The 19,342-nt window shown below is 47.1% G+C and overlaps 1 protein-coding gene across 1 annotated transcript in view; it reads right to left on the bottom strand.

Annotated features, from left to right (window-relative positions):
* zcchc4 (zinc finger, CCHC domain containing 4) overlaps window positions 1-18,913 on the bottom strand; it is a 103,951-nt gene extending 85,038 nt beyond the window's left edge. Inside the window, exon 1 of the mRNA XM_078545840.1 lies at window positions 18,755-18,913. Coding sequence (XP_078401966.1) covers window positions 18,755-18,833 — 79 coding nt within the window. The 5' untranslated portion in view covers window positions 18,834-18,913. The remainder of the gene's footprint in view (window positions 1-18,754) is intronic.
* Window positions 18,914-19,342: the final 429 nt, after the last annotated feature.

The following is a 19,342-nucleotide window of genomic DNA, read 5'->3' as shown; positions in this document are numbered from 1 at the left end:
CAAAGCAGCAACAATTCAGTGTTTGGCAAGAGAGTAAGATTAAGAAAACAAACTGTGAATGTTGGAAATCTATATCTGAATGTCTGAAAATGCTAGGCAACGACAATAAGTCAAGCAGCACCAGAAAAGTGTCAAGCACTCAACAGGTGTTCATGCATTTCAAGTTTACAAAGTGCTCTGCTCATCTTCTATGAAATGAAAAAAGAGAACAAGTAAACCAATATACTGACCGAATCCAATCCAGTGACATAATAAAGACAAAATACTGCGGACGCTGGAAATCTGAAACAAAAGCAAAAAATGCTGGAAAAACTCAGCAGGTCTGACAGCATCTGTGGAGAGAAACAAAGTTTACGTTTCGAATCTGCTCTGAAAAAGAGTCATAAGGACTTGAAACGTTAACTCTGTCTTTTTCTCCACAGATGCTGTCAGGCCTGCTGAGTTTTTCCAGCATTTTTTGTTTTTGGTCCAGTGACATAATCATTGGTTTGTGAAATTTCATTATTCACAAGGTGGTTTTAAATAAGTGTTTTGAATCCCAAACTTACGTTAATGTCACGTAATACCAAATCCAAGCCAATTTGGGGAGGGGGGGGGGGGGGGGGGGGGGGGGCAATAAGTTCAATTCCGAAGAAAGGTCATTGAGCTGAAACTTCAGCTGTTTCTTGCTCCACAGATGCAGTCAGGCTTAGAGTATTTCCAGCATCTTCTATTTTTATTTCAGATTTCTGTAGTATTTTGCTCGTGAAAAAGAATATCATCTTTGAAAAATTAAATTTGAGCCTTTTTCCAGTGATGTAATTGTACAGTGTTTGCCACCGATTATTATTTTAACCAATTAATACCATTGACCAACAAAACACAAACAGCTTTTCTTTGGTATCAAAGTGAAAAATGTTCAACTCCCCCGCTCTGTTAAATTGCTAACCTTATTGGCAGTGGAGTGACTGCAGGCAAATGCAGAGGGTCAAATAATCTCAAATGACCGTAAAAGGAGATTATGTCAGGAAAGAAATAGAAAGGTATGCCCTGATAAACAGGGAAATATTACTGGACTAATAATCTAAAGAATACAAATTCAAATTTCACTATGGTTGACTCTTGACTGTTCTCTGAAATGGTTCAGCAAGCCACTCCATTAGAGACAATTAGGGATGGATAATAAGTGCTGGCCTTGGCAGTGACATCCACAAAACGTGAATAATTTAAAAAAAAGGATATTTGAAAATTTGGACATTATTCTTAAAATCTGGAAATAAAATGCTGCGAACAGTAAAAGTGACTATGAAGCTGTTGGATTATCGGAAAAATGTTTTTTTAAGGAAGGAAACTTGCTGTTTTTAGGCAGCCTGATTGATATTTGGTTCCACACGTGATTGATTCATAACTGCGCTCTGGAGTAGCCATGCAAGCCACTCAGATTGGAAGGTATGAACAGAAGTAGGCCATTCAACTCTTTGAGCCAGGTCTGCCATTCAACTAGATCATGGCTGACCTGTACATTAAGCTCCATTTACCTGTTTTGGTTCCATATGCCTTAATTTAGCCTGTTTAGCCCTGGTACCATCCTGGTGAAATTGGTGCTCCAACCCCCTTCAGGGTCAATATATTCTTCCTGAGGAGCAGTGCCCAGAATTGAACAGTACTCCAGATGCAGAGCTAAGCAGAGTTTTATCCAATTATTGCCTAACTTCCACCCTTTCGTATTCTAGCTCCCTTGAAGAAGGCATAGAAATTAGGAGCCCTTCGAGCCTGCTCCACCATTCAATATGATCATGGCTGATCCTCTATCTCAACGTCATATTCCCACTTTCTCTCCATGCCCCTTGATGCCCCTAATATCCAAAAAATTATCAATTTCTTTCTTGAACATACTCAGTGACCCGACCTCCACAGCCTTCTATGGGAGAGAATTCCACAGGTCGACCACCCTCTGCGTGAAGAAATTTTCCCTCATCTCAGTTCTAAATGGCCTGCATCGTATCCTGAGACTGTGGCCCTGGTTGTAGACTCCCCCAACCAGCGGAAACATCCTCCCTGCATCTAATCTGTCTAGCCCTGTTAGAATTTTATACGTTTCAATCAGGTCCCCTCTTTCTTCAAAACTCTAGTGAATACAGGCCCAATCGAACCAATCTCTCCTCATATGAGTCCTGCCATCCCCAGTATCAGCCTAGTGAACCTTCGCTGCACTCCCTCTATGGCAAGTATATCCCTTCTTTAGTAGGGAGACCAAAGCTGCACAGAATACTCCAGGTGTGGTCTCACCAAGGCCCTGTATAACTGCAATAAGACATCCCTACTTCTGAACTCAAAGACAAGCATTCCATTGGTGTTTAAATTTTCTTGTACATTACCACTACCAGTTTGTTATTATTTTTGTACATGGACCCCTAAATCTCTGCTCCACCACAGTTCATAGCTTCTCATCCTTCAGAGAATACTCTGACCTATCTTTCTTAGTCCAAATTGGATGGCCTCATACATTCCCACATTGAATTCCATCTACCAGTTTTGTCCAAGTTATATCAAACTGTTTTAATCTGGCCCCATGTCATTGCTAATCACAAGATATGTTGTTTTATAGCAATAACACACAATAGGTTCTGCAATTTATTTATTTATAGGTTAAATCGGACCAAGTACTTGTAACCTATAGACACTAATCTGGTACTGAATTATCTACCTTCTGAAGGGAGAGAACATAGTGGGCACCCCATGCATTCTCCAGTAAGCAGCATTTTACGTTTAGGGGTTAACTATTAAATCTTTGCAAACTAATCCATACGAGTGCAGGTTTTAGCTTATAAAAGACTTAGGCCGGGATTTCCGTGCCCACTGGCGTTGGGTGTGTTCGGTGACGTGAGCGGACAATATGGCACAATCTGTTTTACCAGTTCGCAATTGCTCAACCCACCGATGGCAGGCCACGTTTCCCGTGGTCATCGGGAATGTCATTATAATACATCTGCATATTATTATTAGGCCAGCCTGCTGGAATCGTCCCCCACACTGGATTGTCCACCCATATCGGTGGGAAGCACACCAATGTGTTTCACAACAGCACAAAGTGTGCGCTTGGTGGGCTGCACTTAGAGGGGAACTCGGAGGTGAGTGCACAGTAACATTGTGCAGCGCTCGCAAGGGCCTGTCGGACTTCAAGCTTGAGGGGTGTGTGTGGGGGGGGGGGGGGGGGGTGCAGGGTTAAGGGCAGCCCTGTCGTTGAGGCGACTTGTTGAGGGGGGGGGGGGGGTTTAAGGGCTGCTCTGCCATTGCTTGTGCGCTATATTCATTCGGGATGGCGGAGGAGGGTGAGCGAGGGAGGCGACCACGCATTAGGGAAACCTGTATAAAGTGACCATTCCTCTGCAACTCAGACAGTTCAGACGCCACCACGTTAATATGATCGGAGTTGGGCCTCTAGCTTATCTGCTCACTCAAGCAGCGCATAGGCATCAAAGTGCCACCAAGAGCTTTTCATGCCTTGGGCACAGACTGCAAACTAATGAACGTTCTGGTGGACTGCAGAACAGTTGAACGACTGCACACATCGTACAATCTCCTTGCTCCTGGCCATGGAGCAGTCACTGGTGGAGGCGCTCAGAGCCCTTTGCAATGTCATCATTCCGGTTCAAGCTAACAGTGCTGCCTTGCAGTGCGGGTTAGGAGAATGCCTGTGCCTGAGCTGAGAGCACAGCGTGCAGTCCAAAGCTGCCACCGATCAGTCGGGTGGGTGGGGTTTCGGGCAGCCACCAGCGGACTAACCTCTGGCCATTCAAGTGGTGGCCAGCACTGTCCGGGAAACGTTACGGGTCCTTCACACTTAACCAGGGCAGGTTCTTTACACCCATGCTAACCACATGTCTCTCTCTCTTTCATCCTGCAGGAGAAGTACATCAGGGTCATGGAGCCTGGTGAACTAGCTGTATGCCTAATGCCCTACAGAGAGTGAAGACAACGGAGAAGAGAGCGGCTGAGGTTCCTGGCTGCGCAGAGGGAGGAGCAGCAACCTCAGGAAGAGGGGGTGGATGGGGCTCCCACACACGCCACCGAAGAGCCACTGCGAGCTGGTCGCTGGTCGTGCCCAGCAAAACCCAGGGTCTATAGACGCTGCCTTTTATTCCTGCTGATGACTGTGTCAGTGTCGCTGGAGACTGCGCATGTCTAGGGACCTGGAGGGTATCCATTGACAGTGGCCGTGAAAGTGACCATGGTGCTCAATTTCTACATGTGGCTCCTTTCAAAGCTCTACAGGTGACCCCTGTGGGATTTCACAAGCCTCCACCCACAAATGCATCCATGAAGTCACAGATGCCACCTTCGCGAGGACACACAACTTTGTGCATTTCACCAGGGACAAGGAGAGCCAGGATGCAAGAGCGATTGGATTCACCCAGATCTCGGGCTTCCCACAGGTGCAGGATGCAATCAATTGCACTTATGTGGCGCTCAGGTCTCTGTCACAACACGCACTGAACTACATCAGCCGCAAGGGATTCCAGCTGCTGGTGTGTGACCACCAGAAATGCATCCTGCAGGTGCGCACACAGTTTCCAGAGAGTGTGCACGATTCCTAGATTCTCAGACAGTCACAGATCCCTGAAGTCTTCCAGGGTCCACAGAGGCTGCAGGGTTGGCTCCTCATGGGACAAGGGCTTCCCGCAGAGGACGTGGCTGATGACACCAGTGCAGAGAGACAGTATAATGAGGCTCATGCTGCAGCTAGCAACTTGGTGGAGCAGACCATCGGGATGCTGAAGATGAGGTTCCAGTGCCTAGACCGGTCTGGCGCAGCCCTGCAATACTGTCCACAGAGGGTGTCAAGCATCGTCGTTGTCTGCTGCACCCTTTACAACTTGACACTACAAAGGGGAGACGAGCTGGCTGAGAAGGAGCTGGAGGTCTCCTCCAATGAGGAGGATACCAATGAGGATGAGGTTGAGGAGGTACCGGAAGGCGACAATGATGGGGATGAGGTCCTCGCACTGGCCAGACAAGGTGGGCTCACTCGGGAGGCCCTCATAGCTGCTAGATTTGTAGAGGACGATGACAACATGCAGTGAGGTGACCCCATAGATCTTCACATGGCCTCTGAGAATATTTGACTCCTGTTTGGCTGAGGGCAGCTCACTTGCACTCTGTGATCATATCATAGAGTCACAGCCATGAAACTTTAGAAGCATCTGATCCTTTGTCCGCCTTCAGCACCTGACCCCTTCAGGAACACAGATTCACTGGTCACAGATGCTGACGAGATGGGGGTCAGCGCCACCTTAAAAGGTGCTGAGAGCACACAGAGAGAATGAAGGAACTCTGTGGCACCTGTCAACTACATTCTGGCAGCAATGACAAGCACCATCAAGGTGCAGGCGTCAGTAATGTGTCCAGGGTGTGTGAAGCCGGACCATCACTTTGGTCTGAAGACTGCACAGAGCACAGGGAAGAGGCCCTGGACTGAGACACCTGCCTTTATCTTGTGCAGAAAGGTTACACATCTGAGTGACACAAACACTGCTCATCAGAACAAGGAGCCATAGGCAGGGAGACATTCTTAGGAGTATGTGCAAGAGATTAACACCCAGGCCGTGCAATTAATTCTTCTTAACTTTCCTAACCCTGCCACTATGTCTTGGTGCTTCCCAGGTATCCACGGTGGAGGTGGAGGCAGCCTGCTGACTGCAACACCCTGTCTGTGATAACTTTGGTGGCCGTCCTCTGGAGGTTCAAAACTGGGATAGCCCCAGCCTGCTTTCGGAGGTCTGCTGTGCGGCAGTGGCACCCTCATCGGCCTTTGGAGCTGGAGCTGCTGAGGTCACAGGAAGAGGGGGTTCGGATGGGCTGGATACTCCCAGAGTCCCCTGGATGGATGGCCATGGAGTGTGCACCTGCTGATCCTCCTCTCTATGGGTGCCCAAGGGCCCCTGGCTGATTCCTTGAAGTGAAGGGGTATCTGGAGTGAGATCGACTTGCCCGGCACCTCTCTCGCATACACACTGTTGGAGGCCAACTCTGGCGTCAGCGATGGAGTTCAGCCCGCGCAGCAGTGCAGGACCAATGTCCTGCACCAAAGTCTCCATGGTGGCTGCCATCCTACCAGTGTTGACCTCAGTGTGTTGGCATGCTGGTGCTATCACCTCAGCCTGAAGATGGAAGGTTTCCCCTATCATGTCTTGCGATCTGAGGAGTGCAGCGGACATCCCTTTCTGATGTTCCCGAGTTTGCCTTTGCAGCTCCAGCAACTGTGACATGACCGAATCCAGAGGCTCGTTATTTGACTCGGACTCAGCAACGCTCCGGTCTCCAACAGCGAGTAGTCCTGAGAAGTCCCTGCCGCCACCTGCTGTGGATCAGACAGCGCGATGTGCTCACCAGATTGTGATCCTGAGGCTATTCTAAAGCTAGGCCCCACCGAGGTGTGTGTTTCTGCGCTGGTGGTGGTTGTGGGTGAGCACTGTGATGGGACTTCAAGGATCGTGCCTCCAGATTCCTCTTCAGATGTTGCTTCGGGGCTTGACTGGAGGCCCTGGGTCATGGACTCCCTCAGCTGTTTCCCAGATGTACCTGCGAAAGCTAGGGGAGATAATTAGTGCCATGGCAGTGGCCCGTGAAACAGGACACATCACTCACAGCATGGTTGTCTGATGGATGTTGCACTGCTGGATCCTCGCTTGGTAGAGCAGCGCCGACCTCACCGTCAGCACAGGGCCGGTCCCGGTCATCGCCGACCAGCTGGATGGCCCTGTTTTTAAAGTCTGCGAGGACCTTGATTTCAGGCATTCCTCCACTCGTCTGCGGCCTCTCCCTCTTGTTGTGTGCCAGTTTGTCCTGTATGAATAGAGATAGAGAGGGTGGAAGCAGGACGCCTACCAGGCCAGGTGATAAGTATGCCTGGCATGTGTGGGTGGCGAGCGGTCCCATGGATGGGTTGAGGACAATGAAGGTATTTGTGAGAGAGGGAATGGTGATGTGTCCCTTGAAATGGCATTGAGTGAAGGCCCTGTGGATGTGTGATGGGTTTGAGAGTGTGTATGAGTTGAGAGTGATGAGAAGAGTTACTTACCCTGGCGGAACAGAGATCATCATTCATCCTCTTGCGGCAATGTCCTCTTTTGAAGGGCATTGGCGCTGACCACCACTGCCACCACCTCCCAAGCCCATCCTGCGGCCAGAGCGGGCGGGGGTAGAGGACATCCTGGCGGGACTCCACGGCATCCAAAAGGCATTCCAGTGATGCGTTGCTGAATCTGGGGGCTGCGGTCTTTTTGCCTTGCAGGGCTATGTCTTCCCTGCAGCAGTTGTAGTCTGGAAGCACGGAGATGTGTCTATGCACGGCTGGACTTTAAATATGGCGCCCGCTGTGATGAAGCGGCGAGGTGATGCCAAGTGGGCGAATGAGAGCCTGTCTGCCATGGAAACGGCATGTTTCCCGGGAATGCATAAATAAAACAGTGCAAATCTGGGACGATTCTATCCTTAGCCTGCTTACAGGAACTCCCACAGAGAAATGAACACAAGGTGAAACTGACGAAGGGTCACAGACCTAAAACATTAACTCAATTTCTCACTCCACAGAAGCTGCCAGACCTGCTGAACATTTCTAGCATTTTCTGTTTTTAGAAACAGAATAAAACTGTTGGAATGAAAGCCTGCACCATGCACCAACTCTATTCTGATGAGTTTTGTGAGCTGGTCAGGACAATTAATTCAGCACAGAAGTTTCATACACAATGTAATTCATCAACGTAATTCAAGCCAACCTTTTTTTAAAAAATCATCAGCCTTCCAGGTTCCACAGTTCGTTGAGAGGCTTCAAGAACTAATTCCAGTTGATTCTCAGTGAATGAGTGATACTGATGGTACACACTTAGACCAGCGCCCATTTATCCTAAAGCAACTGGCCAAAGGCAGTTTTAGTTTTGTCTACAACGTCATCCATCCTACTGCATGTACAGAATATGATTCAGCAAAGATGCAGGCGAGGCTCAACCATACACAAAACAAAAAAAGAGCAGAATCCTGAAATAAATAAAATTTTAATTTGCAGTGGTTGTTTTGCTGTATGGAATAGGGCTATATCTTGACAAGAACCAATACCATTGCAACAGGAATGATTTTTTTTTTTACACATCCCACTCTGCTACTGACATTGGGAGTTCACTGAGGATGGTTCAGGGTTTATTATACTTCTCGCACCCTTTAACTTTTTGCCTGGAGCAGGAGGAAAGGAGAAAGACATCCACTGAGGCAGCAGCAGGAGAACTGTGTTCAACCACAATCTGTATTCTCACAGCCCTCACTCATCCCTCACTCTACCATTACCACCAAACCAGGGAAACAACCCTGGCTCAATGAAGAGTGCAGGAGGGCATGCCAGGAGCAGCACCAGGCATACCCAAAAATAAGGCGACAGCCTGGTGAAGCTACAACACAGGACTACTTGTATGCTAGACAGCGTGAACAACATGCAATAGATAAAGCTAAGCAACCCCACGACTTACAGATCAGACCAAAGTTTTTCAGTCCTGCCACCAAGTCAGAAATGGTAGTGAACAATTAAACAAGCAATGGAAGGAAAAGGCTCCATTGAAGTCAGTGAATTGAAATGTAAGTTAATGGGAATCAGGAGGAAAACTCTCCGATAAAAACAAAAAGCTGTGGATGCTGGAAATCCAAAACAAAAACAAGATTACCTGGAAAAACTCAGCAGGTCTGGCAGCATCGGAGGAGAAGAAAAGAGTCGACGTTTCAAGTCCTCATGACCCTTCAACAGAACTGAGTAATATTAGGAGAGGGGTGAAATATAAGCTGGTTTAAGGTGGGGGGTGGGTGGGGGGAGAGAAGTTGGGGGGGGGTGCGGGTGGTTGTAGGGACAAGCAAGCAGTGATAGGAGCAGATAATCAAAAGATGTCACAGACAAAGGAACAAAGGGGTGTTAAAGGTGGCGATATTATCTAAGAGAATGTGCTAATTAAGAATGGATGGCAGGACACTCAAGGTACAGCTCTAGTGGGGGTGGGGTGGAAAGACTAACAGGGTATTAAAGGTATAGATTTTAAAATAATGTAAATAGGTGGGAAAAGAAAAATCTATATAAATTATTGGAAAAAACAAAAGGGAGGGGGAAGAAACGGAAAAGGGGTGGGGATGGAGGAGGGAGTTCAAGATCTAAAGTTGTTGAATTCAATATTCAGTCCGGAAGGCTGTAAAGTGCCTAGTCGGAAGATGAGGTGCTGTTCCTCCAGTTTGCGTTGGGCTTCACTGGAACAATGCAGCAAGCCTTGGACAGACATGTGGGCAAGAGAGCAGGGTGGAATGTTAAAATGGCAAGCGACAGGGAGGTTTGGGTCTTTCTTGCGGACAGACCGCAGGTGTTCTGCAAAACGGTCGCCCAGTTTACGTTTGGTCTCTCCAATGTAGAGGAGACTGCATTGGGAGCAACGAATGCAGTAGACTAAGTTAGGGGAAATGCAAGTGAAATGCTGCTTCACTTGAAAGGAGTGTTTGGGCCCTTGGACGGTGAGGAGAGAGGAAGTGAAGGGGCAGGTGTTGCATCTTTTGCGTGGGCATGGGGAGGTGCCATAGGTGGGGGTTGAGGAGTAGGAGGTGATGGAGGAGTGGACGAGGGTGTCCCAGAGGGAACGATCCCTACGGAATGCCGCCAGGGGGGGTGAAGGGAAGATGTGTTTGGTGGTGGCATCATGCTGGAGTTGGCGGAAATGGCGGAGGATGATCCTTTGAATGCCAACTCCAGCATGATGCCACCACCAAACACATCTTCCCTTCACCCCGCCGGCGGCATTCCGTAGGGATCATTCCCTCCGGGACACCCTCGTCCACTCTCCATCACCCCCTACTCCTCAACCCCCACCTATGGCACCTCCCCATGCCCACGCAAAAGATGCAACACCTGCCCCTTCACTTCCTCTCTCCTCACCGTCCAAGGGCCCAAACACTCCTTTCAAGTGAAGCAGCATTTCACTTGCATTTCCCCTAACTTAGTCTACTGCATTCGTTGCTCCCAATGCGGTCTCCTCTACATTGGAGAGACCAAATGTAAACTGGGCGACCGCTTTGCAGAACACCTGCGGTCTGTCCGCAAGAAAGACCCAAACCTCCCTGTCGCTTGCCATTTTAACACTCCACCCTGCTCTCTTGCCCACATGTCTGTCCAAGGCTTGCTGCATTGTTCCAGTGAAGCCCAACGCAAACTGGAGGAACAGCACCTCATCTTCCGACTAGGCACTTAACAGCCTTCCGGACTGAATATTGAATTCAACAACTTTAGATCTTGAACTCCCTCCTCCATCCCCACCCCTTTTCCGTTTCTTCCCCCTCCCTTTTGTTTTTTCCAATAATTTATATAGATTTTTTCTTTTCCCAACTATTTACATTATTTTTAAATCTATACCTTTAATGCCCTGTTAGTCTTTTCACCCCACCCCCACTAGAGCTGTACCTTGAGTGTCCTGCCATCCATTCTTAATTAGCACATTCGTTTAGATAATATCGCCACCTTTAACACCTCTTTGTTCCTTTGTCTGTGACATCTTTTGATTATCTGCTCCTACCACTGCTTGCTTGTCCCTACAACCACCCCCCCCACCCCAACTTCCCTCCCCCAACCTTAAACCAGCTTATATTTCACCTCTCTCCTAATATTACTCAGTTCTGTTGAAGGGTCATGAGGACTCGAAACGTCAACTCTTTTCTTCTCCTCCGATGCTGCCAGACCTGCTGAGTTTTTCCAGGTAATCCTGTTTTTGTTTAGGAAAACTCTCCACTGGTTAGACTTATAACTAGCACAAAGGAAGATAGTTATGGTTGTTGGAAGCCAATCATTTCCATCCCAGGACATCACTGCAGGAGCTCCTCAGGGTAGTGTCTGAGGCCCAACCATCTTCAGCTGCTTCATCAATAACTTTCCCTCTGCCTTATAAACAGAAATGGGAATGTTTGTTGCTGTGCATAATATTCAGTTACATTTGTAGCTTTTCAGATAATGAAGCAGTCTATGTCTGCATGCAGCAAGACCTGGACAATGTGACTTGATGTGACAGGTGGCAAGTAGCATTTGCACAGACATTTGCCAGAAAATGACCGCCTCCAGAAAGAGAGAATCTAATCAGCTCCCCCAGTACTTCAATGGCATTATCATTGCTGAATCCCCTATTGCCAACATCTTGGGGAGTCATCATTCACCAGAAACTGAACTGGACTACCCATATAAATACTGTGGTTACAAGATCAAATCAGGGGCTGGGAATTCTGTGACGAGTAACTCACCTCCTGACTCCCCAAAATCTGTCCACCATCTACAAGGCAAAAGTCAGGAGTGTGATGGAATACTCCCCACTTTCCTGGCTGAGTGCAGCTCTAACAACACTCAAGAAGCTCAGCGCCATTCAGGACAAAGCAGCACGCTTAATTTCCACCCCAAACCATCAAAAACATTCACTCCGTCCACCACCAGTGCACTGTGTCAGCTGTGCATACTATTTACAAGATGCACTGCAGCAACTTGCCAAGGCTCCTTCGACAGTACCTTCCAATCCCATGACCTCTATCACCTGGAAGAGCAAGGGAGCAGATGCATGGGAAGTACGGCAAGTAATTAAACAGGCAAATGGGATGTTGATCTTTGTTTCTGGGGGAGGGGCGAGGAGAATAAAAGTAGTTAAGTCTTGCCACAACTGTTCAGGTCATTGATGAGGCCGCACCTAGAGTATTGTGTACAGTTTTGGTCTCCTTACTCAAGGAGGGATGTAATTGCATTGGAAGCAGCTCAGAGGACTAGGCTGATCCTAGAATGAAGGGTTTGTCTTATAAGGAGAGGGCCTATACTTATTGAGTAAATCCTGGAATTGCCCCCTTAACTGCACAGTGGGTGTACCTACACCATGGGACTGTAGTGGTTCAAGGCGGCAATTCACCACAAACCAAGGGCAATAAATGCTGGTCTTGCCAGCAACGCCACATCCCATGACTGAATCTGTCGTCCTTACCTGGTCTGGCCTACATGTGGCTCCAGACCTACAGCAATGTAGTTCACTCTTAAAATGCCCTCTGAAATGGCCTAGCAAGCCACCCAGTTGTAACAAACCACTACAAAGTCACAAAAAGAGAGTCTGGGAAGAATGTCCTGCAGTCAGTTCTTGTTGAAAATAACAAGAGTGACATCACAAGACAGCGCGAGAGAGCGGCGGAGAGATCAGAACTAGTGCAAGTGCGGGGAAGCTTCAAAAAGTGATGTCAGCACAAAGGTGAGAGCTGATTGGCGAATAGTGAGTAAGTGTTTTTCTCCAGTCAAAATAGATTAAACTAAGGAAAGGTAAGAGTTCTAGTCTTTATTTAAAGTACAGAAATAATTTAAATTTTTTTTTAAACTGTATTTAACTTAAAGTAAGGGTTCCTTTTTCAACTAGAGGCATGGCAGGGCAGTTCAGTCCCACGTTATGTACAGCCTGCAACATGTGGGAAGTCCTAGATGCTCCTTGCGCTCTGACCGACCATGTGTGCAGGAAGTGCCACCAGCTGTAACTATTTCAGCTCCGGGTTTCGGACCTTAAGCGGCAGCTGGAGGCACTGAGGTGCATCCACGAGGCTGAGCCTTTCGTGGATAGCACGTTTTTAGACGTGGTCACCCCATAGCTTGCGGAAGTGCAGACGGAGAGGGAATGGGTGACCATCAGTCAGAAGAAAGGTGTCAGGCAGGTAGTCAGGAAATCCCCAGGGTGCATCGCGCTCCAGAACCGTTTTTCTGTGTTGGAAAATGGTGAGAATGATGGTTCCTCTGGGGAACGCAGCCATGCTCATGGCGCTGTGAGTGGCTCAGCTGCATGGGGGTGGGGGGGTGGGGGTGGAAAGAGAGGAAGAGCGATAGTGCTAGGAGACTCAATAGTAAGGGGAACAGACAGGCGTTTCTGCAGACGTAGACGTGACTCCAGAAATGGTATGTTGCCTCCCTGATGCCAGGGTCAAGGACGTCACTGAACAGCTGCAGGGCATTCTAAAGGGGGAGGGCAAACAGACAGAGATTATGGTACATATTAGTACCAACGACATACGTAGAAAAAGGGGTCAGGTCCTGCGTGCAGAATTTAGGGAGCTAGGAAGCAGATTAAAAAACAAAACCTCAAAGGTAGTAATCTCTGGATTACTTCCGGTGCCACGCGCTAGTGAGTATACAAATAGGAGGTTAGTCCAGATGAATGCGTAGCTGGAGAGATGGTGCAGGAGGGAGGGCTTTAGATTTCTGGGACATTGGTAATGTTTCTGGGGGTGGTGGGACCTGTACAAGGCGGACGGGTTGCACCTGAACCGGAATGGGGCCAATATCCTTGCGGGGAGGTTTACTAGTGCTGTTGGGGAGGGTTTAAACTAACTTGGCAGGGGGATGGGATCCTGAGAGGAGGTTCAACAGGGGGAGATGCACAGCCAAAATTAGAAGAAAGAGCAAGTGAGTCTGGAAGGCATAGAAATTATAGGCCAGTTAAGGCACAAGGGAGTTTGGCAAGGTTGGATGGTATTTATTTTAATGCAAGGAGTCTGACGAATAAGGCAGATGAACTGAAGGCATAAGTTAACACATGGAAGTATGATGTCATTGCTATCAAAGAGACATGGTTGAGAGAGAGGCAGGACTGGCAGCTCAATATTCCAGGATATAGGGTCTTCAGGCAAGACAGGGAAGGAGGTAAGAGGGGGTATCACAACATTGATCAAGGAATCAATTACAGCAGTAAGGAGGGATGATATCTTAGAAGGCTCCTCAAATGAAGCCATATGGGTAGAACTTATAAACAAAAAAGGAGCAATCACATTGCTGGGAGTGTATTATAGGCCCACAAACAGTCAGAGAAAAATAGAAGAGCAGATATGTAGGATAATTCAGAGAAGTGTAAAAATAATAGGGTAGTAATAGTGGGGGATTTCAACTTCCCCAACATTAACTGGGTTAGTCATAGTGTGATAGGTTTTGAGAGAGCGGAATTCTTAAAATGCATCCAGGAGAGCTTTTTAAGCCAGTATGTAGAAGGTCCTACAACAGAGGGGGTGCTTCTGGACTTAATTTTAGGGAATGAAGCCAGGCAAGTGATAGCGGTATCAGTGGGGGAGCATTTTGCAGATAGTGATCATAACTCTGTTAGATTCAAGGTTGTTATGGAAAAGGACAAGGATGGACCAGAATTCAGAGTTCTAAATTGGGGAAAGGCTGATTTTAATAAGATCAGATATGATTTGGCCAGATTGGATTGGGAGCAGCTACTTTTAGGTAAATCTGCGTCAGAGCAGTGGACTCATTCAAGAAGGAAATAGGGAGAGTACAGGGCCAACATATTCCGGTAAAGATAAAGGGTGAGACTAACAAATCCAGGGAACCCTGGATGTCGAGGAATATACAGGATTTGATGAAGAGAAAAAGGGAGGCATATGGCAGATACAGAGGGCTCAGAACAGCAGAAGCCCTAGAGGAGTATAGAATGTGTAGGGGGGAAACTTAAAAAGGTAATTCGGAGAGCAAAAAGGGGGCATGAAAAAACATTGGCAGGTAAAATAGAGGAAAATCAAAAGTTATTTTTCAAGTACACTAAGAGTAAGAGGATAACTAGGGACAGAGTAGGGCCCATTAAGGACCATAGTGGTAATTTGTGTATGGAGCCGGAAGATGTAGGTAGGGTTCTAAGTGAATACTTTGTGTCGGTGTTCACAAGTGAGAGGGACAACGTGGGTATGGAAATCAGGCAGGAGGACTGTGATATAATTAAAGAAATTGGCATAGAAAGGGATGTGGTTCTAAGTGGTCTGGCAGGCTTAAAAGTAGATAAATCTCCAGGCCCGGATGAAATGTATCCCAGGCTGTTGAGAGAGGCAAGGGGTGCTGGCAATAATTTTCAATACCTCTCTGGCCACAGGAGAGGTACCAGAGGACTGGAGGACAGCCAATGCGGTACCGTTATTCAAGGAGAGAGGAAAGGATAAACCAGGGAACTACAGGCCAGTTAGTCTGACCTCAGTGGTGGGGAAACTATTGGAAGCAACTCTGAGGGACAGAATTAATCTACACTTGGAGAGGCAGGGATTAATCAAGGACAGTCACCATGGTTTTGCTAAGGGGAGGTCATGTCTGACCAATTTGATTGAATTTTTCAAAGAGGTGACCAGATGTTAAGATGAGAGCAATGCATTTGACGTAGTCTACTTGGACTTCAGCAAGGCTTTTGATAAGGTCCTGCATGGAAGACTGATAACGAAGGTAAGGGCCCATGGAATCCAAGGCAGTTTGGCAAATTGGATCCAGAATTGGCTGAGTGGCAGGAAGCAGAGGGTGCTGGTCGAGGGGTGTTTTGGTGACTGGTTGCCTGTGTCCAGTGGGGTTCCACAGGGATCGGTGTTGGGTCCCTTGCTGTTTGTGGTGTATATAAACGATTTAGACTTGAGTGTAGGAGGGTTGATCAGTAAGTTCGCAGATGACACAAAAATTGGTGGGGTGGTAAACAGTGAGGAGGATAGCCTTAGATTACAGGAGGATATAGACGGGCTGGTCAGATGGGCTGATCAGTGGAAAATGGAATTTAATCCGGATAAGTGTGAGGTGATACACTTGGGCAGGACAAACAAGACACAGGAATACACGATGAATGGTGGTACCTTGGAAAGTACCGAGGGACCTTGGTGTGCATGTCCACCAGTCCCTTAAGGTAGCGGGACAGGGAGATAAGGTGGTTAAGAAGGCATATGGGATACTTGCCTTTATTAGCCAAGGCATAGTATATAAGAGCAGGGAGGTTATGCTGGAATTGTATAAAATGCTGGTTACGCCACAGCTAGAGTATTGTGTGCAGTTCTGCAATCCGCATTATAGGAAGGATGTGATTGCACGAGAGAGAGTGCAGAGGAGATTTACCAGGATGTTACCTGGGCTGGAGAGTTTTAGTTATGAGGAGAGATTGGATAGACTGGGGTGATTTTCATTGGAGCAGAGGAGATTGAGGGGGCACATGATTGAAGTGTATAAAATTATGAGAGGCATAGATAGGGTAGATAGGAAGGAATGTTTCCTCTTGGTGGAGGGATCAATAAACAGGGGGCATAGATTTAAGGTAAGGGGCGGGAGGTTTAGAGGGGATATGAGGAAGATTTTTTTTCACCCAGAGGGTGATGGAAATCTGGAACTCGCTGCCTGAAAGGGTGGTAGAAGCAGAAACCCTCATAACATTTAAGAAGTATTTGGATGTGCAATTGCAATGCTGTGGCATACAAGGCTATGGGCCTAGTGCTGGAAAATGGGATTAGAATAGTTAGGTACTTGTTTGACCAGCGCAGACTCAACGGGCCTTTTTCTGTGCTGTAGACCTCTGTGACTCAATAAAAAAAAATTATGTTCCCCTTTCCACTCCAAATCTAAAAATGCCTTGAATTCTCTCAATCCTTGCATTTTTTTCCAAAACTGCACTTATATAATACATTGAAAAAGAAAATTCCATAGAGCTCAACTTAGGGGCGTCATTAATCTGTTTAAATTAAAGAATTTATTATCTTAGAGTTGGTTCTGATATCACGGATGATAGGCATGGCTAATCTCAAAAGGGAATCTTTCCCAGACTCCTTGTGCCTCAGTCACTTGCAATGAGGTGCCCTCCTTTTGGTTTTAAAGCAAAGTATTTCACTTTTTTAAAAAATGACCTGCGTTTAGATATCATTTGTCATGACCACTGGACATCTTAAAGTGCTTTATAGACAGTGACATACTTTAAGTGTAGTCACTGTTGCAATGTAGCAAACACAACAACCAATCTGCACACAAACAGCAACGTGATAATGGTTGTGGTTGTTGGAGGTCAATCATCTCAGCTCTAGGACATCACTGCAGGAGTTCCTCAGGGTGGTGTCCTAGGCCCAACCATCTTCAGCTGCTTCATCAATTACCTTCCTTCCATCATGAGGTCAGAAGTAGGGATGTTCATTGATGATTGCACAACGTTCAGCACCATTCGTGACCCCTCAGATACTGAAGCAGTCCAGGTCCAAATGCAACAAGACCTGGACAATAACCAGGCTTGGGCTGACAAATGGCAAGTAACATTTGCACCACACAAGTGCCAGGCAATGACCATCTCCAACAAGAGAGAATCTAACCATCACCCCTTGAATTTCAATGGCATTACTATCACTGAATCCCCCACTATCAACATTCTGGGGGTTACTATTGACCAGAAACTGAACTGGGCTAGCCATATAAATACTGTGGCTACAAGAGCAGGTCAGAGGCTAGGAATCCTGCAACAAGTAACTCATCTCCTGACTCCCCAAAGCCTGTCCACCATCTAACCATCTACAAGGCACAAGTCAGGAGTGTGATGGAATACTTTCCACCTGCCTGGATGAGTGCAGCTCCAACAAGTCTCAAGAAGCTCAACACTGTCCAGGACAAAGCAGCCCACATGATTGGCACCCCTTCCACAAACATTCATTCCCTCCACCACCAACACACAGTGGCAGCAGTATGTACCGCAGAAACTCACCAAGGCTCCTCAGGCAGCACCTTCTAAGCCCACAACCACTATCATCTAGAAGGACAAGGGCAGCAGATACATGGGAACATCACCACCTACAAGTTCCTCTCCAAGCCTCTCACCATCCTGACTTGGAAATATATCACCGTTCTTTCACTGTCGCTGGGTCAAAATCCTGGAACTCCCTCCCTAACAGCACTGAGAGTATACCTACACCACAGGGACTACAGTGGTTCAAGAAGGCAGCTCACCACCACCTTCTCAAGGGCAATTTGGGATAGGCAATAAATGCTGGCCCAGCCAGCGAAGCCCATAACCCGTAAATGAATAAAAAAATGACCAGATCATCTGTTTTGTGATGCTGATTGAGTGATAAACATTGGCCAAGACACCAGGGATAACTCGAAACAAAAACAAAAATATCTGGAAAAACTCAGCAGGTCTGACAGCATCTGCAGAGAGGAATACAGTTAATGTTTTGAGTTTGTATGACTCTTCACCCCCTGCTCTGCTTTGAAATAGTGCATGGGCTCTTTTATGTCCACCTGAGGGAGCAGATGGGGCCTTGGGTTTGAAATTGCACCCAAAAGAAAGCACTTCCCACAGTGCAGTGCTCCCTCGGTACTGAACTGGAGTGTCAGCCTTGATTTCTGTACTCAAGTCCTGGAGTGAGACTTGAAACCAAAAGATTTGTATCTCAAGAGGTGTGATTTCTACCACCTGGGCCACAGTTTACATGATCATTCTGTTCATCCTTCACATAAATACACTCCTGACATTCCCTGCTGATGCTGACAGCCCTTCCTTAAAGCACAAGCTGTCAGCCGCAAATTTGAATACTTCTCGGTTGCAAACCGAGGCAGCTACTTCTAATTGAAATTAAAATAATACATAACACCCAACAAGTCAGACAGCATCTATGGAGTGTGAAACTCGCAGGGTTAATGTCTGAAGTCCCCGACCTTTTCTGAGAATTGGAAGATGTTACCCGAGTTCATCTAACAGTTTCCAGTTCTGACCAAAGGTCGTGGACCTGAAACGTTAACTCCACAGATGCTGTCTGACGTGCTGAGTATTATGCAACAAGTCCTCTATTTATTTCAAGATATCTAGTATTTTGCTTTTTGTTTCCCAATAAGCATGTCTTGGTGTTTCCTCGGCCTGCTGCGTGCGTGGAGCCAGCACCAGTGCAAGCTCTGAGTCTATATTGTACCGCTCCCCCTCCCACAATCTATCCTTACCATGTGGGCACAGGGGGGCTCTGGCCTCCGCTTCCTGGTTGATGATGAGTTCGATTCCTGCAGCCTCAGACATTCTCATTCATTCATTCAGCAATAGAACGCCGGGCTCCGCTACATTCTACTGCGAGGGTACATAGCCTCCACCGACGTCATTCGCGCGACGGAGTCGCACCAAGCCCCGCCCTTACAAAACAATAAACAAGGAGCTTCTTCCAAACAGAAGCCAGACCGGCCAAAGCGCAGCGTGTTTTTCAATAAATAAATGATTCTGATTGGTTAGCAGCGGCGTTGAAACACGGTGATATTGAGTTGAGTTCATAATTGCTGCCTCAGTATTCTGTGCTGTCCACAGCTGGCAACTCAGGGCAATAAAGTGAGGGTTGGTCCTTTAGAGGATGGGACTAGGGAATTAATAATAGGAAGTGGCAATGCCCCTGATTTTCTCTTAACCCATCTAATTTAAAGAGTACCCACATAGACACCATCTAGTTCTTTTAATATTGTAAAGCTATCAATCAAAACTTTTAAGAGTAAAAGTTCGGTAAGTTCCACTCCAGAGATCTGCACACAAAAAATTAAGCTGACACT

Source organism: Cetorhinus maximus, chromosome 1 (genome assembly GCF_964194155.1).
Source record: "Cetorhinus maximus chromosome 1, sCetMax3.hap1.1, whole genome shotgun sequence".
NCBI classification, from domain to species: domain Eukaryota; kingdom Metazoa; phylum Chordata; class Chondrichthyes; order Lamniformes; family Cetorhinidae; genus Cetorhinus; species Cetorhinus maximus.
Note: the sequence above shows the minus strand (reverse complement) of the source record. Positions and strands in the feature narration are given on the sequence as shown.